Source organism: Panicum virgatum, chromosome 3K, assembly GCF_016808335.1.
Source record: "Panicum virgatum strain AP13 chromosome 3K, P.virgatum_v5, whole genome shotgun sequence".
Taxonomy (NCBI): Eukaryota; Viridiplantae; Streptophyta; class Magnoliopsida; order Poales; family Poaceae; genus Panicum; species Panicum virgatum.
In genome coordinates, this window is record NC_053138.1 from 49,077,886 (window position 1) to 49,101,705 (window position 23,820).

A 23,820-nucleotide genomic window follows, 5' to 3' on the forward strand; every position below is an offset into this window, starting at 1 on the left:
CTTGTACGATCCGAGATCCGGTTGTTGTATCGGGACGTTACCCGACAGACCAAGAATTGTTCCGTTTGAAGTGCGTTCGAGCCGGTGTTGCCTTTATGGTGATGGCCAGCGCACTTGAGCCGGAATAATTCAGGTGGTTCTGCCACACGTCTTCGTGGGGCAACGCCCGTTCCCAACCCGCCTCTTTCTTTCGCTGCTGTGGAGGCGGTGTAGGGTTTGGGGAGGGCGAAATCGCGCCGGCGGCGGGGGAGAGCTTCGGCGGAGGAGTTCACCAGCGGTGCGGCGGGCGGCGGGACCGGCCGACGCCGGCGTGCTCCCGGCGTGCTCCCGCCGGCCCGCAGTTCTCCGTCTGCATTGCCTCTGCTCTCTTCGGGTAAGCTCCAGATCCGTTTGGTTGTGCGTTTCTTTTCCGATTTGCTGTCGATGCTTCCCTTGCTGATTCATGTCCCCCTTGTGCGCGTTCCTGTGTTCGCCGGTGCCGACGCCGTACCGATTGCCTGCCTGTGCTCTCCTCGCCTCCACTATTTCCTCCCCTGCTGAGCCGCACGCCCCGGTCGCCTCCTTCCCCTCGCCTTTCACCTATCCACTCTGAGGAAGCATCCCCCTGGCCCTAGACGTTGTCTTCGTTGAGCTCAAGTCCCACGCCATCGCCCTCCCCCAATTCTGCCCTGCCGCATATGTCGACATCAAATCCAGTTTTTTTCTACTGCGTCGGCGTCGTCAAGGGAATCTGGGTGATGGTTGGGATGCTCTCTCTCTCTCTCCAACGGGCTGAGACATATATTTCTCTTACATGTTCCAAGGCATTTGGCTTAGATCGATTGATATGGGCAATTGGGCATGCAGACATGAACATTGTTGATAGATTCGAACTTTGAGTAAGGACAAAGTTAAAAGGTGAGCTCTTGCAAATGTATTCATAAAGAGATTGATGTGTTGTATTTGACTCATAGCAGCTATTTTAGATGGTATTTGATATACGAGTTTTTTTTGTGTGTGCTCCTTACATTTAAAAGTAGCAGTTATATAAACAGAGGTGTCCATCAAATATTTTTGTATTACTTCCATAATTCCATTCGAAGTCTGCCAAGTGGACTGCTGTCGCCACAAATTTTTACGTTATTTTTCTTCTCCTTTCTGTCTTCTCTTTTTCGGTGTGTAGCGAGTACAGTACATCACCATGTTGGGTCTTTTCCTATGTGTTAGTACACTACTTCAGTACATCATTAGAACAAATACGTAGATGCTTTGCTTTACATTGTTAGTCTCACAACCAAAAAGAGGTTGAGGCATAATTTCTGGTGCATCTAACAAACTGCATGATTAGAATGAAGCAGGAACTGGCGACAGAAAAGATCGACAAATTGTATACGTCCAGAGTGTTCCCGCCATCTACTCTATTCTCCTGGCGCGGCGTAGCGCGCCTTCCTTCCTAGTACTCTGACTTGATGCAGACGCCGCAGCAGCTTAAAAGAGCTGAAGCGAGCATACGTCCAGATTTTGGCTTTAGGAGCATCTGACTATTGGACATCCATAAGCTAACCATCCAAAAGTATCTATAAAATGAAACAATTAGGATATACAACAAAATATAGAAAAAATAAAATTAACGATCATGGTACAACAAAAACTTAATGAAAACCTCAGGTCATGCCAAAAAAAGGCCATGAAAAAAGTAATATGTTCGGCCCAAAAAAATTCATACATCAACAATAAAATGAATTTGAAACATACATCTTTTGCAACAATTAAGAAAGTGGATGTAAATAAAGAACATGAATAATATATGTGTACAACTAGTTTCACCCCTCAAGGAAAGTGATTATCGAACATTGGTGAGAGGTCTGAATTGTGACTCATCATGTGAAGGTGATTATTATTGCAGGCAAAGCAATTTCAGATCTCATAAAGCATGAAAAGAGTTTGCTAGACCCTACAAACATCGCATTGCTTTGGTTGGCCAAAGTGGGAGAGGAATGAAAATGTATGAAAATAGAATGCGTGGTAAAGGAAACCTGCAAGATAAACTAAGGTCTTAATTCCAAATATACATTAGATAACCATATTGAAGTTATGAATAAGAGGTGTGCAAATGTGAAAAACTTAATACTAACCTGTCTTTTCCATATGCAAATCTAGTAGCAAATGGTTGTACATATATGGGAGGTAAAGGATGAAAGGAAAAGAATGACAATATATCGGTGAAGGCTTCAACCGAGGAGGTGAAAAACAAAGTGTGTTATTTGCTTTTGAGAGTGTTGTGAAAACTCTAAGATGCTACTCCCACCATTTCAAACTTGCAACTCTAACTTTATCCTATATCAAATTTGTCTAATTTTGTCTGAGTTTATAGAAAAAAGTATCATTATCTATAACATCAAATTAGTTTCATACAATTTGCTATGAAATATATGTTGGTCATGTATTTATTTGGTATTTAGGGATTTTTCTTCATTCTTTTGAAAGTTTGATTAAGTTAGAGATGTTTGATTTAGAAAAATTTAAAGCGAATTTAGAACAGAAAGACAATGATCGTGTCGGTGTAAAGTGGGTGCGTCAAAATAGCAACGTGTTAAGCACATGAAGTGGCTGCAACTAACATGAGAATGATGAACCAAATGAGAAATCTTCTTGTTAGCTAGGCTGTGAAAAAACATTCCCAGATTTGGCACGAAACCGTTTATAGAGGAATTTGACAGTGTAAAAGGGGCAATTCAGGTACAACATGTAAAAATCCGGAAGCACATCAGAACTAGGGCCCCGTTTGGCAGGGCTCCGGCTCTTCCAAAAACAGCTCCGGCTCTGGCTCCTCAGATGGAGCGGCTTCTCTGGTGGAGTTGGAGCCGTTTTAGAAAATGTTTGGCAAAACAGCTTCACTTGTTAGATTGATGTGTAAGCCGCGTGAAGCCACGATTTCATGACTTCACCTTGCCTGTGTAAGCCGCCGCTGGCTTCAGAACCGGCTTCACACGTGAAGCCGGTTACAAAACAAACGTTTGGGAGGACTTCACCTGGAGCCGCTCGTGAAGCAGCTCCAGAAGCCCTCCCAAACGGGGCCTTGCTGGGTGGGTAATTGGAAGGGAAAATTCGATTCATGCCACCACAACTCCGTGAAATTGGGTGTCATGTTGAAAATCATGCCACTCAATGGCATGATTTTCAACATGAGATCCAATTTCAAGAAATTGGAGTGGCATGGATCCAACTGACCCTAATTGGAACCATGCAAAACGATGAGCCACATACAGGCGGGCCCCACCGGCCGTTTAACGTTCACACAGCCCGAGATCATCCTCCCTCCGCTTCCCCGGTTTGAAAAATTTTAAAAACGGCAGAACCTTTCCTTCCATCCGTGCGCTTCTACCTCCCAAATCCCAACCAATCCCCTCGCCGATGTCGAGCGGCGCCGCCCCCCGCCGCTCGTCGTCGGCCGCGACGGCCAAGCGCCCCGCCGTGGCAGCGGCGGAGAGAGCCGGCGTGGGGGCGAAGGCCGCGGCGCAGGCCAACAAGCGGGCCGCGCTCGGCGACGTCACCAACGTCGCCGCGGGGGGAGCCGGAACGCGAGGGAGGGCCGGTGGCTCCAGGAAGGCCTCGGCCGCACCGGCGGGCGCCGCCGCCTCGGTACGTCGTTGCGCCTCTCGGCTGTTCTCAGGATGGATCGAATGCGTGCTCGTTGCTTCTGTGTTGGTTCGGGGAATTGCTGATGATCCATCCTGAAATGTGGTCATGAATGTTCGTTTCTGTGCTATTATAGTTTGGCTCATGTGCAGCATTCCACATTGCTAGTTGTATCGTTTATATAATTCTGCTAGTTTCTCATCATCCACTTGGCCAGAAGGCAGAAGCTGAGGTTGCAACCGATTAATTTTGCCCATGTACTTGCGACGTTCGTCCTCTTGCTAAATTTAAGACTATGTGTGATGGAATTGGTACGTTTTCTTGATTCAAATCTCGGAATACATTGAGCCAGGGATGCTCAAAATGCTAGGATGTGCCGGACCACGAAATGTATCGGCATTTTCGAACAAACATTTATCAATGCTCCCAGTGTGTCAATCCTTTGTCTCTGTTTGCTCTGGAACCTTCACTTGGCATTACAATGTTATGCACTAGTAGTGTTACTATATCTTTTTTCTCCATTTTGTGCGCAATTAGTGAGGATCCAAATTTATAGTTTTTCATAAACTTAATCCCTTATTTGTTTGCAGAAGCTGAATTCAGCTACCTCAGCTGCACCAGTGAAGAACGTATCATTGGCAAGTGCTTGCTATGTGGGCTCAGGTCGGGGTTGCGCTGTGAAATCGGCTACTGCCAAGACAGGTCAAGCTGTATCTTGCCATGACAGCACAACACAAAAGCACAATGTTCCTCCTGCAGAAGTGGCCACTGTTGTGCGTGAGCTGAATGTCGCTCCTGCCCCTGCACTCTGCAGCAGCATTGTGTCTCCCCAATACTTAGAGGACTCAGTTTGCATTGATGGGACGGTGTCGACCTGTGACTCAATGAAAAGCCCAGATTATGAGTACAGTAATAATGGGGACTCAATGCTCACGTCATTGGAGGGACAAGCAAATGAGAACCTATGTATCTTGGAGGATAGAGATGGTCATGGTTTGTTCTCTTTGCCGAATGCCTTTTTGTGATTTGTGCTTAACACCACAATCCTTAGTTGTCGCTCATTTAAGTGTACGTCTCTTTTTTGCCAGAAACCAAGTGGAAGAAAAATTCCCCTCATCCAATGGAAATAGACTATGTTTGTTCTGTTGACAATAACAATGACGAGCCGCGGTTGTATCCTGCTCTTGCTTCTGACATCTACATGCTCTTGCGTGAGGCTGAGGTGACACATTCTTGTCTGCAGCTATGAGCTTATGCAAAAAAATGGTTATCCTTAAGTAACTGTTATTGCATTCATCATAGCAAGGAGAACTTAAATGTTTCTAAATTCTAAGTGGTTTCTTAGTTGTATTGTAGCTCATATAAGTGTGCTTCTCATTGAAGTAATTTTTCCTGTAATCATGTTTGAGCAAATCAGTGCAATTTCCCAGTTTGGGAGATATAATGCATTGCTTTCAGAAGTTGTTTGTTGGTGTATGGACTGAACTGCATTTGATCAAATGAATGTATAAATCTGATATGTGGAGAAAATCTTCGGTTTGGTCTAGACATGATCTGTATATACGTTCAAGAGTCCTAGAATCCTTCTGTCTTGTTAACAGTGCTGCATTGCTTTCTAGCAGAGTAAGGAAAGGCCGTCAACTGATTTTATGAAAACAATTCAAAAGGATATAAACCCAAGCATGAGGGCTATTTTGGTAGATTGGCTTGTGGAAGTAAGCTTTTCTGCTTAATAAAGTAAATTTACTTAAAACCGTAAATATTAATCTTGTTTGACCTAACATTGTATTCTCACGTTTCCAGGTTGCTGAAGAATATCGTCTTGTTCCTGATACTTTATATCTGACAGTTAACTACATTGACCGATATCTTTCTGGCAACAAAATCAGCCGTCAGAGGCTGCAACTACTTGGTGTTGCATGCATGCTTATAGCAGCGTAAGACCCAGCCAGTCCTTTTTACTTATTTTCAGTTGTTCTCGGTAGTTTTACAGTATTAGCATACTGATTTTGGCATGTTGACAACTTCAAATTCAGAAAACGTGAAGAGATATGTGCACCCCAAGCAGAAGAATTTTGCTACATAACTGACAATACATATTTCAGAGATGAGGTCTGTGATACGACTTTCCAACGTTTACTTGTTTTTATCTGTCAGTTCACGTCACTGCCACTCTCTAACTTATACATGAACAGGTTTTAGAAATGGAAGCTTCTGTCCTGAATTGCCTGAAATTTCAAATGGGTGCGCCTACAGCAAAGTGTTTTTTGAGGTTCTGATCTTCGATCTTAAACAAATTATGGCACTAGTAAAACTTGAACTTCACTAACTCTGTCTTGCTTCAATAGGAGATTTCTTCGTGCTGCACAAGCATGTGATGAGGTATTGCTCTTTTAAAATCAAGTGATGAGTGTTGCAATTCCATAAGTTATAAATGTTATTCCATTGCACTTGCCCACTTCTCTTTCTACAGGATCCAGCATATATTGAGGTTCTGGCAAATTACATCACTGAGCTATCATTGCTGGAGTACAATCTACTTTGTTACCCTCCTTCACAAATAGCAGCCTCAGCTATCTTCTTGGCAAAATATATACTCTATCCAACCAAGCATCCTTGGGTAAGTGACTTCATCATGATGTTATTCACATACATATTTGTTGCAGTTGCCAAATCAAATACCTAAATAGGCTAACGGATAATTCTCATTGCAATTTGGAAGCAGAATCCCACACTTGCTCGCAACACACGGTACAAGCCATCAGAATTGTGCGAGAGTGTAAAGGCGCTGCACCACCTTTTGAGTACTGCTCCTTTGAATAACCTTCATGCAGTCAGAGAAAAGTACAAGGTAAGTGGCCATGCTTCGCCAATCTGTTATGTCAACAAGACAACAATGCCGTTTGCAAGTTCTAATGGTGACCCTCTCCCTTTCATTTCATCAGTACATTGTCACAGAGATGCAATGTCCAGCATCGATCCCTACTGGGTTCTTCGAGGACGCGACGCGCTAGAGGAAAAAATGCCAAGTTGCGGGGAGCATCTGCACAGGTGTTGGTTGATGCGGGAGTGCACCCCCCCCCCCCCCCCCACCCCGGGTTAATTCAGGTGATTACATAGTGCACATTTGATGCCGATGTTTTATGACAGCAGTGTGCTGCTTTTTTTCCTTTCGGACGTAGCGCTCGCTAATCGGAGATAATTGTAGCAAAGCGCAACATCTCGTTTGTAATGTTCATTAGACTTGAGGCGCCATTGTGCCAGGTTGGTGTCACAGGGTCTCATATCATAGTAATAATGTCATAAAAGCATCCCATTTCAAAACAGTGTTCATTTAGCTGTTACAGCGTTTTGGAAAACTACTCAGGATGAATTTTTGTTTGAGGTTCAGCTTACCAATTCGAGTCTGTTTTCCCTTCTCAGGATGAATTTTTGTTTGAGTGAACAATAGACCCTACAGATGCTGACATTTGGTTGGTTTTGAAGAGTGATCCCCACTTCGTACCCTCTTTAGGCGGGCCATGTTAGATTTGTTCGGTTGTTCATGGAGTGAACCGCCCCCGTCGAGTTCATGGAATGAACAGCGTCACATCTTCAGGTTATGCCTTGATCGTGCTGGAGTGTTAGGAATCCGCTTGCTTGGATACACAAAATCAGCACAGCCGCCAACTGGTATATGTTGCAATCACACCATGATACAAGTTAAATGGAGAAAGGCGAAACAATATCTATGTCACGGACAGCTTATCTGGGCTTGCCCCGTTCTTCTATCATCTTCATATTGGGCCGTAAGCCGGTCTGCGAGCCGCTGGTCGTGTAGCCGATTCGGCCCGTTAACTAATTAAGACTATATGACTCGCAGTGTAGGTGGATGGGAGGAAGCGATAATGAACTAAAACCCTAAACCTATCTCCTTCCCTTCATTCCCACGTGCGGCGCCACCCTAATCAAGGTCATGCACTTAAAATAGGCAGCAACAAAAAGTAGGTGATTGTGAAATCAGAATCACCTAGCATCGCACCCAGGAGGAAAAAAAAAAAGGGGACAGAGGGAGAAATCGGTGAACCCAGCAAACTGCAGGAATTAGGGAGCGGCCTAGGTCGGAGGACGATCATAGCCGTGGGTGCAGCTTTGGCAGGGCAGAGGCAGACATCGTGGGGTAGGGACCGGTGGAGGCAGAGTTGGCGGCCGTTTGCTGAAATGTCCATGATCTGCCATTTTCTTTTCTTTCAGCACGAAAAAGCACAAAAGTGAATCAGTACTAGCTTGTTTGGTTGTTTTAGCCGTAATTCCTTTATGAAGATCATTACACGTTCAACTAGCCTGGCTATAGCCATGCGAATGATCAAGGCGAACTTTCCATGATCTAAATATACAAGTTCAACTAGCCAACGTGAGTGTAGGCAAGTGGCCACTGTGAAGATGCGCATATATTTTTACATAAACAGAAGTTTCCTAGTTGTTCCATATACAAAGATGCGCACATTATTGTACACCCAAGAAAATGCCGCTAATCAATCCATGATGATGCACATATTTTTGTAGCACTACACAAAATGTTTATGGAGTTAATTATGATGGTAAATTCAAATCTCTTTTATTATTATGGTTTCTCTTGGCTGTTCAACTTTGTGAATTGTGATCTTGGCCCCCGTTTTGAACTGAAGGCAGCATTTGGAATAAGGGAATTTCTTTGAAAATATATATCGAAAAAATTGGTAAAAGACCATATGGTAACCTTATCCGGCGACCAGTTTTTCAAAAAAAAAATATCCGACGACCCCAGCCGAAGCAGCAAAGTTACCGATGCAATGCAAGGGTGCTGGGCGGTGGGCCGGCGTGAGGTCCAGCGTGATCACGAGTCCACTACAGTCTTCCAGTTGAAGCATGCACACGAACGGAATGGCCCATCCTGTCGCGGCAAAAACTGCAGCGTTCCAGCGACGTTTCACCATTGCAATCCTAATCCGCAGCAGCAGCAGCAGCACCACGAGTGCCGGAAAAAGAAAAAGGAACAAAAGCCAGCATGGCCGCCTCGTGCACGTGCTCTCGCTGGAGCCCATTGCCGCCGCCAACCCTTCCCAGCTGCGAAAACCACGCCACCCGGCCCGGGGCCCGCCTGGCAGCGGCACGCGTCTCACCTGGTGGGGCCCCACCCGCGGCCGGCCTCGCCTCGCTCACGTACGCGCGGGGGAGAGGACGTGGGCGTGGTGGATGCCCCGGCACCATGATGGGCTGGCTGATGGCCGTTCCTTCCTCTCCACCTGCATGCACCGCACACCACCATCAGAGTCGCACGTGCCGTGTCTTGCGCTGCGGCGCGCCAATTACCCCAAGTGGTAGAGACTAGAGAGACCAGGGAGGGAGCGCCGCAGAGGCCACGCACGGCACCGATCTGCATCTGCTGATCTGCTCCCGCACCCACACGCCCGCCGCGCGCGCGCCATGAGTAGCCCATCATATCCCCCTCCCTCCTCTCCGGCGGCCGAGCAGGAGCAGAGCAGCTGGTCGGTTCGGTTCAGCACCGGCGAACCGGGCCCCACCCCTCAGCCACCGTCCCAGACCCCGAGCGCGGGCATCCTTTTCTCGCCGACGTGTTCAGCTGCGAAGGGGCGAGCGCCACCTTTCGAATCGTCGCCGACTTGCTCCATCAGCTTCCTTTTTCCTTCCTTGTACACACCGGAATTCTTTTTTATATATTATTATTATTTTATTATTATTATTATTTTGCTTACGCGTACCGGGCAAAAATCAGGTCGTCTGCGATCTGTCACCCGAGAAGCTCGGTTTCGATTTTGAAACAACCTTCGAACCGGGTTGGAAGCTCCGAAGTCCGAACGATCTTTCCTTTTGAAACTCCAGTCCATCGCAGGATCAGAAAGAACGGAGGCCAAAAGGGTTGGTTCGTGCCACGGCAGCAACAGCCTTCCTTGCGGGGGCAGCCTTGACCAACCGGACCAGACCGGATCGCTTCGGCCTCGCACCACGGACCCCGGCCACCTCGCCTGTCGGGCCCGCTCACTCGCCCCTTCCCGGACCCACCAGCCCGGCCTGCCAAAACCGCCTCCCCAACCTGTTTTCGCTTTCCATCAGCCAGACATCAACGGCCGTCGCCGCAAAACTCAGGGTTGGGTATAAATTAAATGATGCGCCTGATTATAAAAAAAAACGATGCGCCTGTAATAAACGGTAAGCAACTTTCAAGAGGAGTTTATAGGAATTTCATTCTCGTTAATTAGTATACCACGTAGACGTAGAAGTGAGGAGTAGGAACGCGGATATTCCACATGTACCTGTGGTCACCAGGGCTATCCTGGCCGTAGAAACATCTCCTCGCGTCAAGATTGATGAGATTGTGTACTAACGTTGGGTCCATGTAGCTGGGGTAAAAAAGGAAAGGCTGGAATTAAATCTCTCTCTCTCCACTATCTCCTTCCTACCACGCTAGCAGACAGTGGCGGATCCAGGAAAAATATTTAGGGGGGGCTGAATATCTAAGCACGCTAGACTAGACTAACAAAACTACAAAAGTTCATATATCCGACACAAACCATTACACCAACGATGCATTTTAAAGCAATTTTATATTGAAACATAGATGAGTAACTCAAATTACATCAAAGAAGAATAAAAGTTACGGTTTGAATTTGTCCGTACCAAGCGAAGTAGATGATAATGACATGTGACCGTCCCATTACAACATACATCATTCTTCTGCAGGAGTGATCTATGAATAATAAAAAATAAATTAGTGACAGTGCAAATATTAACTTCAAGGATAAAAAAAACTGATGGTAATAAAGCATACCACTATCTTTTGAGGAATTAACATACGACGTTCTTTCATCTCTTCAAACCGTTTCATAATTTTCTCATTACTAATGCTCCTAAATATCTCCTTCTCTGTGTAGCATATCATCAAGTCATTTAGCCATTCATCACCCATTTTGTTGCGCAAATCTGTCTTTATAATAGACATGGCTGAAAAGACCCTCTCAACTGAAGCTGTTGCCACCGGAAGTATCAATGTGAGCTCAATAAGACGATAAACCAATGGATAAGATCGGTGCATTCCTTTCCTGACCATAATTTCAGCACATTGTGGAAGTTCTGTACATCCAAGAAATTCTTGGCTTCTTCTAACACGTCCAATGAAGCCTCTAAGTTGACTTGGCAACAAAGCAATGTGACCAATATCGAAATCTTCAGCATAAATTTCAGCAAGTCTTACAAGCTTATCCACATCAAAATTAGAGAAGGAGTTCTTTGGGCTAAGGGAAGCCATGCATCCTAATAGCTCTGAACTAACTTCACCAAATCGGTGATTCATCTCTGACAAAATGGCATCAACGGCAGCAAGAAAAACCTCAACATGGTAGAAATGCATGTTTGTTACCTTTTGCCTTCTACGTGCAGATGTTCCTCTAGCATTTATTTCCTTATCCATATCTGGCACTTCAATCTCATTCTTCTCACAGAATGTTTTTACCTTCTTGAATAATGGCTCCCACCCATTGTCTCTCATATCCTGCAAACTATCTTTCACACCCAAGATCAAATGCATTGCTTCAACAATGTCTTGATCCTTCCTTTGCAAGTGACGTGACAAAATATCTGTCATGCTCAACAATTCTATCATCAAATGCATGATAAACACAAAATCAAAGCTCTCCATTTTACCAATTAGACCAAAAGCCCCGCCATTACTTGTTGGTTTAATGGAATCTTTCTTTACTATCTCAAGGACATCTATGATAGCCTCCCACATCACCAAAATCCGAAGCAAAGTTTTAAGATGAGAACCCCATCTAGTATCTCCAGGCCTAGCTAGGCTACACTCTTGGTTTAATCCTCTTCCAGTGAGAATCTCGCCGTTCTCAACCTTTTGCAATAGGGTATCATGATGTTTTGCAAGTAAGGTGTCCTTTCTCATACAAGATGCACCCACAGTGTTGACTATTAAAGGAACATAGTTAAAGAAATCTGCAATGGCTGGAGTAGAAGTTGAAACTGTGACAACCACTAATTGCAATTGATGGGCAAAACAATGAACATAGAAAGCATAAGGATTTTCATCCCGAATCAATTTTTGCACACCATTAAATTCCCCTCTCATGTTGGAAGCTCCATCATAACCCTGCCCACGAAGCATAGAGATGCTTAACTTGTGGCTAGAAAGCATACCAACTATAGCTTCTTTCAAAGCAGCAACTGTGCATCTCTCAATATGTTGAAGTCCAACAAACCTCTCTAGAACCTTTCCTTCATCACTCACAAATCTACACATAAATTCGCTATATGTTAGTACATAGTACATGAAATTATAATTAAATAAAAAAGAGCAAAGTAACTACTAACCTCAAAATCATAGCCATTTGCTCCTTTATAGATACATCTCGAGACTCATCAATAAGCACAGAGAATTTTCTACCATGGATCTCATCCATAATCATTGTCATAACTTCTTCTGCACATGCTTTTGTTAGGTCCTTCTGTATATGATGAGATACCATCAGGCAATTTTTATGGCCTTTATCATATGCTTCCTTCACTACCTCAACTTTGCCTTTGTACCAATCAAGAAGCTCGAAGTATGTACCCTTGTTAAGAGAAGACGAAGACTCATAATGTCCACGGAAAGCCTCACCTTGCATTATTAGAAATCTTGCAACATCCAAAGAAGATGATAAACGAATCTCATATCGTTCTTGTTCCTCTTTATCATACTTATAAATTTTTCGAATCACACTTTTCTTTTGATTCATGAAGTCATCACATTTCTCTCTAGCATTCTTGTGAGAGATGGAATCAGCATGCTTATTAAACCTTTCCAGAGCCTTCTTCCATTTCTCATAACCGACCTTTGCAAAAATATTGCTCCCAAATTTTTCAGGCTTACCGGGTTCAAAGAAAAGATAGCAGTACAAGCAAAATGCAGCATCCTTTAATTCACTATACTCTAACCAATCATAACTCTCAAACCAGTGTGCCTGGAAGGATCTCCATTCACCACTTTGCCATTTGCGCGGAAATGTATAATTAGCTAATTGAGTTGGACCCCTCAAAACATATGCCCTCTTCACTTGATCTCTAATTGCAAATGGATATTCATCTATTGGCTTTCGCTTTCCTGGATCGCAAATAATATCTGAGCACCGAAACTCTACCCTTGTCATTTTCTGTTGTCTAGCGTTATCATCATTTTCTGGAGTATTACTGCTACCACTTGAAAAATAGTTGAATAATGTCCTTTTTGACATTTTGTAATTCTAGACATAAAAAAACAGTGATCTAATCAGTGTAGATATATTCAAAAATTCCATTCTTACATATTTTATTTAGCTCGCTAATCATTACACATTCACATATCACATACCTTATCCAGCTGTTGCTTCTAGTCGCCGGTTGCTCCGTTGCAGACTCACTGGCTGTCTGGCTCTGTCTGCCTGCTGGCTTGCCGGTTGGTTGCCGCTTGCGTGCTGACTGCTGCAGGCCTGTAGCTTGCTTGCCTGCTCGGCTGCTCGGCGCCTCGGCTGCTCCCTGGCGGCCCGGCTTGGCGGCTCCCCGTGCTCCAAAGCTGCGCGCGGCCCTGGCAGTCTGGCACTCCCGCGCTCGGCGCTCGCGTCGTGCAGGTCCGCCGGCCGCCCGGCCACCCTCGCGCCGCGCAGGCCGCGCAGCAGGTCCGCCGGCCGCCCTCGTGCCGCCCCGTCCGCACCTCCATGCCGCCGGCCGCCTGCGCAAGCTGAGAGGATGGGATTGCGATTCACGATTTAGGGATTTGGTTGGCTGTGACGGGGAATTGTGGATTTGTGACCCTGAGTTGGCATTGTGGCCTTGTGGGCTTTGGCCACGCACCTGGAATACAAGAAAAGGAAGACAAAGAAGCCATTGCTGGCCACCTGGCCCAAAAAAAGAACAGCCCAACCAAGGTCCCTTCTTCAACCTCCGAAGCTCAGCCCCCCTTCCTATGCTAATGGCGCTACAAATTGAAGGGGGTGCTCCATGGGGGCTCCACTATCCCAGAAGGGGTAGGGGGGCTTGAGCACCCACTGCACCCACGTTGAATCCGCCCCTGCCAGCAGAGGCCACAGTTCGCCGCCGTGCACAGCTCCGGCCATGGGCTCCCCCGCCCCAGCATGGCCCGACCGCCTCCCCCGCCGCCAGAACCCTAAAGCCGCCCTCCTGCATCCCCACCGCCTGGCCGGCCTACCTCCCCGTGCTCCGGTCCTTCTTTTCTAAACTCGCCGAAGTTGGGGAAGAAGAAAGGAGGCCACAAGTCGCCGTCGTGCGCAGCTCCGGCCATGGCGCCCCCGCCCCAACTTGGCCTGACCGCCTACCCCGCCGCCAGAACCCTAAAGCCGCCCTCCCGCATCCCCACCACCTGGCCGGCTTACCTCCCCGAGCCCCGGCCCTTTTTTTTTTAAACCCGCCGGAGTTGGGGAAGAAGAAAACTCCGACGAGCTTCAGCAGCGCGGGCGCGGGTGCGGGGGGCGCTCCATGTCTTGACCTGGTGGTGCTGCCGTCGCTGCCGAGCGCTGCTGTTGGGGCCGTGCGGGAAGGCCGCCGTCGCACGCTGGGTCCAGCCAGCACGACACAGAAATGGCGACGCCAAGCTCGAAAGGAAGAAAAATGGCGGCGGCGAGCTCAGGTGGAGTAGGTGGATGGATGAGGACACAGGGACCAGCAGATAAGGCAGTAGGGCTCCGTTCAGTTCACGATTTTTGGGGGAAAAGTTACTGTAGCACGTTTCATTGTTATTTGACAAATGGTATCTAATTATGGATTAATTAACATCATTAGATTCATCTCGTGCTAATCAGTTAGACTGTGTAATTAGTTATTTTTTTAACTACATTTAATTCTCTATGCATGTGTCCGAAAATTCGATGTGATAGTTACTGTAGCAAATTTTTTTGGAAGTGAACGGGGCCTAGGCTCAAATCCCTGAACTACCCCTGTCCACATAAAAAAACAAACACAGTGAGCTGCACCTGCAACCAAAAGCTACGGGAGCCTACTCACCAGATCGACGGGCAAAGCCCGGTGACCGCATGTGCATGTGGAATGGTGTTTTCGTATGGAGTAGTAGCTTAAGCCAAGACATTGTCACGCAAGCAGCGACCCTACGGTGATTCAAGAGAACGGCAAGGGGGCTACTCCGTGAGAGGCCGAGATGGACGAACACGATTCGATCGTTGATCTGGAAACAAAGAGTGAGAGCGATGTGGAAATGAAGCGACGCCTACCGAGTGGAACCTTGAGTTCGGAGGTACGTGTTAACCACGTTTATACCGCCTCCATTCTCAGTGGTATATACATACAGCATCATCGGAATTTTCTTTTTCCAAACTTTGATCAGTGATTTTAGGGCAAATACAACAGTGCAGACAGCTACTGTCTTTTTGTCTAAAAAGACAGCTGAATAGACAACTTATACAATGGATTGTCTATTTGGCTGTCAGGTTGTCTGTTTGGCCGTCTGCAGGGTGATTAATTTATCTTTTGACACACAAATTCATAGTAATCTAGTGTATAATTGATCTTTGTAGCCATTTTGTTGCATAGATGACAGAATGCACAATACATTCAAATAATTCACATAAATCTTATATATATAACATATTAAATCATAAAACATATATAGACATTAATTTGCATGTTTTTTTAGCAAATTTTAAGCCACCTATACATTAAATCATAAAAGGCATATAAAATAATGAAAAAACAAATTTGAGATTATTTAGACCTGTATTTATTTTACTATAAATTTCACCAAATCATGAACACATAAGTACTAAACATCCATTGCTTGCTTCATCTTCCCCGTGCATCTCCATCTCCCGTCATTTCTGATCACGGTTGAAGCCACGAAGCTCCCTGCAGCCAGCCAAAGTTCCATGCCCACAGCTCACCTCTGGCCGATTCCTCGCGCCCCCGGCACCGCAACCTCCGCAGCTACCTCCATGGTCTATCTATTGGCCCATCCGAGCCTCACCGTGATGGGAATTTCAGATCTTTGCAGCCATCACTGACAAGCACCTTACCATGCTAGAGACCCTTGGGCCACTGCCGCTCGCGGTCTCGGCCCTGCAAGAGACGAAGGAGATGGGGGTCGAGCCTCAAGTTTGGCCTCTAGATGGTAATAAGCTCGAGACGCCAAAGAGAAGGGGGAGGCCGGAGCCCGGAGGCGATGGGGAAAGTTGCGGACGGCGCGAACCTTTGGCGTATCGAAACCTCCTCCGCGCGCAGCGGATCCATGCCCTCGTCTTCTCGCCGTAGCGCGCCGTACAGCGGTCGCCTTCCCCGTCGCCGTGCCTCGGAGCACGGGCCGTTGCCCGTAGACGAACCAAGCGACGGCTCGGGAGTTACTGCGGGTCGCGGAGGGGGCTAAACGCAAAAATTCACTGCATGTCAACGGGTCGCGACGGCCCGTTGTACATGCCCTACTCGGGCCATCTTTACTCATAAACCCCGTAAACACAAAAAAAATCACATCAAATATTTTGACACATGCATAGAATACTAAATGAAGTCTATTTATAAAACTTTTTGCATGGATGGGCTGTAAATCGCGAGACGAATCTAATGAGCCTACTTAATTCATGATTTTGCAACAGTGATGCTACAGTAACCATCCGCTAATTATGAATTAACCATGGATTAATTAGCATCATTAGATTCGTCTCGCGATTTACAACCCATCTGTGCAAAAAAAATTATAAATAGACTTCATTTAATACTTCAAATTAGCAAAATTCCATCGCAAAATTTTTTTGCGTTGGAACTAAACATGGCCTCAATCATTTAAGTGAAACAAGTATCACTCTACTACATCTATACCTATCATTAAATGTTCTTTAGATTTAACTTGAGGTCGTAAATATTTATTGAAATGATAAAAAGTCGAACGAAAAAAATCAACTGTGTCATATATTTTCTAAAACGGAAATAATATATATTTAATCGATGGCTTAATTCTCCAATTCCCACGTGCGTTCTTCTCATGGTCAAGAAAAAGGATCCCATCTTAAAAAAAAAAAGATCCCAGCCGAAGCAGCAAAGTTGCCGATACAAGGGTGCTGGGCGGTGGTGGGCCGGCGTGAGGCCTTCCAGTTGAAGCATGCACACGGGCGCGCCGGACGCTCCGCCAGGAGGGCCCCATCGAACGGAATGGCAGAAGAGGAAGTGAAAATAGCAGCATCACAAATGCCGGAAAAAAAAGGGAAAAAAAAAACAGCATGGCCTCGTCTCTGCTTTTCTGCAGCGGTGCCGGTGACACCACCACGCCGTGATGCTGCTGCTTGCCGGCTCGGGAGAGGAGCCCAAGACATTCGCCGAGCGCGCGTACGCAATGATGCGTGCCTGCGTGTACATGTATCGCAATGAAGTTGGGAATGTATGTACAGTATACGATCACGACCGCAGTTAACTAGTAATATATTAGTATTAGGAATAATAATGCGCAGTTAATTAGCATACAGATGCGGGGTTGCATTCACGTCGCGCCAAGCAGGGGGCAGAGTGGCAGGGGTGCCATGCCGCTCGCTCTCGCCCCCGTGCGATTCGACCTTGCAATCACACCATGGTACAAGTCAAATGGAGAAAGGCGAAACGATGTCAAGAACTGGAGTTAGAAACGGAGGAGCTAGGAATCAAGGATAGACGAAATAATAGGCAGCGACAGGAACAAAGAGGACGCGATTGTGAAACCAGAATATCAGCTAGCATCGCGTCCGGGAAAAAAAGAGGAGAGGGGGGAGCAATCAGAGCCCGTTTAGTTACCAATAATTTTCACCCAAAATTTTTTTGCCTGACCTTTAGATACATGTACGGAGTATTAAATGTATTTAAAAAATAAAACAAATTGCACAATTTAGATGTACACGACAAGACAAATCTTTTGAGCCTAATTAGTGCATGATTAGCCATAAGTGCTACAGTAGCCCACATGTGCTAATGATGCGGTCAAAGATCTCAAAAGATTCGTCTCGCGGTTTCCAAGCGAGTTCTGAAATTAGTTTTTTAATTAGTACTCAAAAATCTCTCCCGACATCTGGTCAAACATTTGATGTGACATTTGTACCAAAAATTTTCATCAACTAAACACCCCCTCAGTGTGAACCCAACAAAAACTGGGTCAGGGAGCAGCAGGCGGTAGCAGAGGCTGCCCACTAGGGGTGATAAAGGGTCCAACATTTTGAACTAGAAAATCTAATTGTCAGATCCTAAAGAGATCGTGCTCTAATTTTATATAATTTTGAATTAAAAAATTTAAAGACATTTTTAAACTGTGAAGAGACCTCCAGAACATGACACATTACCACCCGTACCGCCCACCCACCCACGCCGCGCGTGCGGCATGAGTAGCCCATGATTCTTCAATTCCCTCCTCTCCCTCTCCTCCAGCCCGGGCCCGCATCCTTCTCGCCTAGTACGCGTTGAGCTGGCAGGCGTGGCGAGGCGGGCGCCACCTCTCGGATCATCCCGGACTCCATCAGCTTCTTCTTCTTCGTTTTTCCTTCCTTCTTAATGGCCCCCCAATTTCTTTTGCCAATGGGACTAAAATCTCGGTTTGCGATTCACAGCACTTAAAATCAGGCCAACTGTCACCACTCACCGAAGCTCAGTTTGAATTTGCAAACAAGCATCGAGCCGGGCGGGAGGCTCCTCCCAAGCCCATCGCAAACCAAAAAGGCCAAAAGGAAGCTCCAGCCTGCCTGCCGACGACTACTGTTGGTTAGTTCATCCACGGACCACGGTGCCACCGCAGGCCGCCGCAGCAGCCTTGGCTTTGGGGCTGGCGCAACTGGCAACTGCCGTCGCAGCCTTGACCAGAACCGGACCAGACGGGATCGCTTCTGCCTCGCACCACTGACCCCGGCCACCTCGCCTGTCGGGCCCACTCACTCGTCCCCTCCCGGACCCACAAGCCCGTCCTGCCCAAACCACCTCCCCGCACCGCGCGATTCGCTTTCCATCACAGCGAAACATCGACGGCCGGCATCGCCAAACTCACTCCAGCAATGGCCAGCATCACACACGAAATCTTGGTCTCTAGTTCAATTATTAGGCTACTTTCAATGGAAAAAATTTTATACGATTCTGTTCTCGTTAATTAACACAACAGATAGAAGTTGTCGTGACATAACAGCAAACTAGCTAGTTTCATCCATGAAATCGTGTGCATATATAAGGATATCAAACCCAAGGTTCACCTAACCTCCGGTAAGCCGGAACCGGTGGCCGGCGGTTTGGGGTGTCCGGTCGGTAAAAAGAACCCTGATCAAACCTCGATGAGTTATAAAATTAAATTAAATGCTATTTCGAGCATAAACTGCACCATAAGAGTATGAGTTGGAGGGTTCAGTTTCAAACACCATTTCATTTCTTTCCTGCTTATATGCAGCTACCTTGGAAACATTAATATGAAACATACAACTGGGATTAGCCTAATTACGGAATACTAACCATGCCCTGATAGTAGCATTAGCCTAAACAAAGGCACTACTGTCATGCAAGCAACCCTATGCCTATGGCGGTGGAGGAGAACCACAGGGGGGCAACTTCGTGAGAGGCCAAGATATGGACGAACACGAGTCGGTCACTGATCTGGAAACAAGAGTGCGTGAAAGAAGCGATGCGGACTTGAAGCGACACCGACCGAGAGGAAATATTTATTGAAACGATGAAAAGTTAGAGAGAGAATATCAACAGTGTCATATTTTTTTAAAAAAAAATACATGTTTAATCAATGGCTCAATTCTCCAATTCCCTCCGTGCGTAAGATAATCGTTCCTCCTCAGACAGTGAAGATACTACTGTAATTAACTAATTATACATCGCAAATTACTCGTGTAAGAGCATCTCCAGCCGGACCTACAAAATTGAGCTCTCAAATTTCATTTTGCAAGTCAGGCCGCAACAAATAGGGGTTCAAATTGAGGCCCAACTCCAGCCGGGCCTGCAACTCAAGCCCTATTCACATGGGACCCATCTATCAGTTCGCCCTCCCATCTCCCACACGCGGCCACGCTCGACCGCCGCTGTCGCGCCCGCTCGTCGCCGTCGCCCGCCCTCCGCAGAAGCGGCCCGCCCCCGACCGCCTTGCCCGCCCACCTTGCTGCTGCGCCCTACCCCCGTCGTTGGTGCTGCCGTTGCCCATTCTTGATCGTCGTGGTCGCTGGGCGGCCGTCGCCCATTCTTGCCGTCCCCGGCCGCCGAGCCCGGCGCCCCCGACGCCTTGCCCGTCGCAAAGCAGCAGCAGATCGGGGACGCCGCCGACGCCGACCCGGCCGCCGCGCGCCGGCGCCAGCAGCTGCTCGCCAGGGAGGACGCCGTCAAGGAAAAGGTTCGTGCCCAAGCAACCTGGCCTGGCTTCCTTTTTAGCTGTTCCCCGTGGGCGCACCCAATGCTGTTTTTAGTGCCGACCAGGGAGAGCTGATGAACGGGGCACGAGGTACAAATCTCATGATCAGTTTCTGAACCAATACTAGGCAAAAGAGCAGTTCTGTCATGCAGTATATGGTTATACAGTATAGGGCGCTGCCTATGTTTTGTCTCTGAATTTTCTGAATGGCCTCGATGGCCTTCTGCATTACCGACTTGCATTTTCAGCCAAATCCATATTGTCCAATCTCGGCACTAGCACTTGATTACTCAAAGCTTGGCACTGAGTATGTTAGGTTTTCCACTATAGTCGGTAATGTAGTAATACACCCTGCTACTTGTCAATTTAGGATGGCTCATAGAATTCAAGTGTAGAAGAATTAAACTGACAAGTTTTGGCTACACATCCTTGATCAATTTGGTTGGCCTGTGCTTTTGGTTTGGTTGTAACCTGTACTAATGTATATCAGAGTACCATACCTGAATAACATCTTACCAAATTTAGCAAGATATTCTGTTTGGGACGGAAGCAAGAAGTGTTTGTTATGTGGAAATCAAAATTTCTGGTATATCCTTATATGTTTTTTTGTTGCTATGGCAGATGCCAAGGTTTGGTAGTCGAGCTCTTTGGCGGTGGGATGACGAGGATGAATCTGATGTTGACGATCTATTGATCAGTGCTGGTCTTCTTGAGGGCTCGAAGAGAAACAAGCGGAAGAAAAAGTTCCGTGGATCGTTGCCGGGTCGCCACAACGTGCCAAGGGACATTCTGGGAGGTCACCAGCGCATCTACCTGGACTACTTCGCTGACTAGTGTGTATATAATGAGAAACATTTCAGAAGGAGGTTTCGGATGTACAAGACTCTCTTTCTACGGATAGTCGCTGCAATTGAGGCGCATGACGACTACTTCCGTCAGAAGCCTGATGTCGTTGGAAGTCTTGGCGCCTCTGCATTACAGAAGGTCGTTGCTGCCTTTCGGATGCTGGCCTACTGTAAGCATCTAGGCCCTCTAGGTATGTTTCGGTGATTAATGACAACCATTATTGTGACTAATGAGTTTGTGCATTTTAATGAAACATTATTGCTCATTTGGTCATATGTTAAAGAGGACCCTCAATTTCATTATTCAAAAAGGCGATCTCGGTATTCAACTCAAATATATATCAAGACTAAGGATCTTTCTAGTCCTAAGTGTCGTAAGGTTGATAAGGACACTTAGGTTAGTATAGGTTTTACAGTTTTGTAGAGGTCGCACTATTAAGAGGGGTTAAGGCAAAGTAACTTGAGCATGGACATGGTCAATCAAAAATGGATGCACACTTTGGTCACTCAGGTTCTAAAGAAGTTCAAATAAGTGGTTTTCAACTTATATCTCAAGAATACTTGGATTTCATTCAAGACTCAAATCAGAAAAAGACAAAATCAGAAAAAGTCTATACACCGGTTTAACCGACGACTTCATTTTTCTATACGTCGGCTAAACGCAGTTATCAGAGTCTGGATAAGTATATACATCGGTTAAACCGACGATATGAAAATTAACGTCGGTGCAGTTGTCCAGAAGGTTGATTTTCCAGGGTGTTTCAAGGTTATATACACTGGTTAAACCGACGATATTTGAAATTAACGTCGGTGCATTTGTCCAGTGAGTTGGTTTTTCCAAGGATTTCAGAAGTTAAACTCACCGGTTAAACCGACGAAGAATTTGAGTTAACGTCGGTGCAGTTGTCCAGAGAGTTGGTTTTTCAGTTGATCAGTGGACAACTGCACTTACCGGTTAAACCGATGATACGTCATTTAATCTGCCCAAGTTGTAACGGCTAGTTTTCCAATGGGCAGTTTACATTCACCGGTTAAACCGACGTTGACTATTAGAGGGCCGTCGGATTAACCGGCATTGAGTACTTTTCTGGCAGCTTTTCTCCAACGGCTCTATTCGTGTGAGCTGCCTATATATACCCCTCCAATGGGTCATTTTGCTTTCTCTTGACACCATGCAACATTCATACACTCATAATATAGTTGAGAGCCACCTTGAGCTTCATATTCCACACATTTGTTCATTCAATCATTCAAGAAGCAAGACTAAGGACTTGAGTAGAGAGAAGCTAGTGTGCATCCGTTCTTGGTGATCGGTTCTTGCTCAAGTGAAGGTCCTAGCTTGTTACTCTTGGTGATTGGCAGCACCTAGGCGATCTTGGTGATTGAAGGTGTTTCTTCCGGAGCTTGCCAAGGATTGTGGGAGCCCGAAGAAGTTTGTACGTGGCTTGAGCTCCACCATGCCGGGATGGTAAACGAAGACTCTTAGTGAGCGCCCACGTCTCGGTGACATGGGAGGTGACAAAGACTCTTAGTGAGTGTCACAACGTGGATTAGGGGTGTGAGCCAACACATCGACACCACGGGAAAAAATCCGGTTGTCTCTTGCCCTCTCTTTACTTTCAAGCACTTACTTTCATGCAATTATTCATGTGCTTGACCTTAGAGATCATAACTTAGCTCTACCTTGCTTAGTTTCTTATCTTGTTGTATCTTTGATAGTGTTGTCGGTCGAAACCCACCGGCGAGCAGCGATAGGCAACACGAAGAGCCGGGAGGTTGCCGGGGCGCTGGCAGGCACTGCTCCCTCGTCGACGGCCCGCAATTCCAGCACACGCCGCGGCTTGTGAAGACGCAGGGCGTGCCACCTGACCTATACCCGATCAGGAAGGTGCGGATATGCTTGCAATGATTTGCCTGCATACACAAACACGTGGAAACATAAGTCCGAGCCGTGGTCGGCTCCCCGGGACGACTCTTGCATCGGCTTTAAAGAGCCGATCGAGTCCCAGTGTCAGATGGGATCTGTTGCATCCGAATATCGATAAATAAAGCAAATAACTGTAAAGCTTCTTGAATTAAATCTAATTAATCTAATCCACGACGGTAAGAGCTTCACTGTTAGATCGGAACATCCTACACGTGATTGGGCCTAATGAATGTAACAGATAACTAAACCATAACCAAAACAGAGGCCTAAGAACTAGCAAGAGCCGATTCCCGGATCAATTCCCTGTTAAGACTAGAGCAAAGCACCTAAGACGCCACCGGATCGTCCAACCCGTTTGCAAGGCCTAACCTAACAGATATTACGCCAACTCTTAAGAATAAGAGCAAACCATAACAGATTAGATCTACCAGATATAAAAGAAGCAGGGTGTTGCCTTTACGCAGCTAACTCTATGCAACAAGAGCTAGAATAAGATGATAACATGATTGCGTAAAGACAACATGATATTCGTAGACAATAAGCAACAAAGCACGACAAATCTACTAAAAGTCATGCTACGAACATCAAGATAACTAGTACTACTCGCCATCAAAAACGCTTCAGTACGAGTAATACCAAAGTAAAAGCAAGAACAACACTGCCCTGATCGCAGGAAGCGATCAGGGCAGCATAGCGCTTACTTGGACGAAACCCTAGGATTAGGGATGGCGATGCGCCGAGAGTTGTTGTTTGTGAGACGTGATGACGTTCTCTCCTTTCATGAATAACATAGGGTACATATTTATAGTCTGGAGACTTGGGAAACAATCTAAACTAATCTTATCCCGATCGGACTCTATCTCTGATCTTGAACTGAATCTAAGATACATGGCCCATGTGGCCCAGATGCTCACGCAGGAGTCGATTTACAAGCCTTCTTCAATCTTCTGCTTTAAGCCCATCTTGTTTTCGGCCCATAAATTAATCTTGTTAATTTACGGCGATAACAGATAGTTTGTGTAGTTTGCTTAGTTAGCCGGTTGGTGAATTGAGCCTTACTAGTA

The 23,820-nt window shown here is 46.2% G+C and overlaps 2 protein-coding genes and 1 long non-coding RNA gene across 5 annotated transcripts; 1 reads left to right on the forward strand and 2 right to left on the reverse strand.

The window, feature by feature from the left end:
- The first annotated feature begins 3,325 nt into the window (after positions 1–3,325).
- On the forward strand, positions 3,326–7,484 carry LOC120699439 (cyclin-A1-3-like). Of its 2 annotated transcripts, XR_005685433.1 has the most exons (12): positions 3,326–3,621; positions 4,209–4,611; positions 4,707–4,840; positions 5,241–5,333; positions 5,422–5,555; positions 5,655–5,730; positions 5,814–5,890; positions 5,967–6,000; positions 6,092–6,238; positions 6,344–6,469; positions 6,564–6,726; positions 7,042–7,484. XR_005685433.1 is itself a non-coding variant. In XM_039983434.1 (11 exons), the coding sequence occupies exons 1-11, from the start codon at positions 3,394–3,396 to the stop codon at positions 6,630–6,632; spliced, it is 1,521 nt and encodes a 506-aa protein (XP_039839368.1). In that variant the 5' UTR covers positions 3,326–3,393; the 3' UTR covers positions 6,633–7,006. The 2 variants fall into 2 exon arrangements, 1 of the variants encoding a protein (XP_039839368.1); XM_039983434.1 differs by lacking the exon at positions 7,042–7,484 and having other exon boundaries at positions 6,564–7,006.
- A 2,592-nt stretch (positions 7,485–10,076) lies between these two features.
- On the reverse strand, positions 10,077–13,138 carry LOC120699440 (zinc finger MYM-type protein 1-like). 2 transcript variants are annotated; one of them, XM_039983436.1, is made up of 4 exons: positions 12,995–13,138; positions 11,977–12,887; positions 10,427–11,897; positions 10,077–10,345 (listed from the first exon to the last, which is right to left on the reverse strand). In XM_039983436.1, exons 2-4 carry the CDS (start codon positions 12,876–12,878, stop codon positions 10,325–10,327), a joined length of 2,394 nt encoding a protein of 797 aa, XP_039839370.1. In that variant the 5' UTR covers positions 12,879–12,887; positions 12,995–13,138; the 3' UTR covers positions 10,077–10,324. The 2 variants fall into 2 exon arrangements, with proteins under 2 accessions (XP_039839370.1, XP_039839369.1); XM_039983435.1 differs by having other exon boundaries at positions 10,077–11,897.
- Positions 13,139–15,235: 2,097 nt separating this feature from the next.
- LOC120701508 lies at positions 15,236–16,028 on the reverse strand. The gene is made up of 2 exons (XR_005686131.1): positions 15,836–16,028; positions 15,236–15,705 (listed from the first exon to the last, which is right to left on the reverse strand). It is a non-coding gene; the product is annotated as an uncharacterized LOC120701508 (long non-coding RNA).
- Between the last annotated feature and the right edge of the window lie 7,792 nt (positions 16,029–23,820).

What these genes read in the sequence shown, in the direction of transcription:
- LOC120699439 (XM_039983434.1), top strand. Translation starts at nt 3,394, where the DNA reads ATGTCGAGCGGCGCCGCCCCCCGCCGCTCGTCGTCGGCCGCGACGGCC. An exon ending in GGAGGATAGAGATGGTCATG is followed by an intron (nt 4,612 to 4,706) that starts GTTTGTTCTCTT and finishes CTTTTTTGCCAG; the next exon opens with AAACCAAGTGGAAGAAAAAT. An exon ending in ATACATATTTCAGAGATGAG is followed by an intron (nt 5,731 to 5,813) that starts GTCTGTGATACG and finishes ATACATGAACAG; the next exon opens with GTTTTAGAAATGGAAGCTTC.
- LOC120699440 (XM_039983435.1), bottom strand. Translation starts at nt 12,878, where the DNA reads ATGTCAAAAAGGACATTATTCAACTATTTTTCAAGTGGTAGCAGTAAT. An exon ending in CAAATGGCTATGATTTTGAG is followed by an intron (nt 11,898 to 11,976) that starts GTTAGTAGTTAC and finishes ATTTATGTGTAG; the next exon opens with ATTTGTGAGTGATGAAGGAA.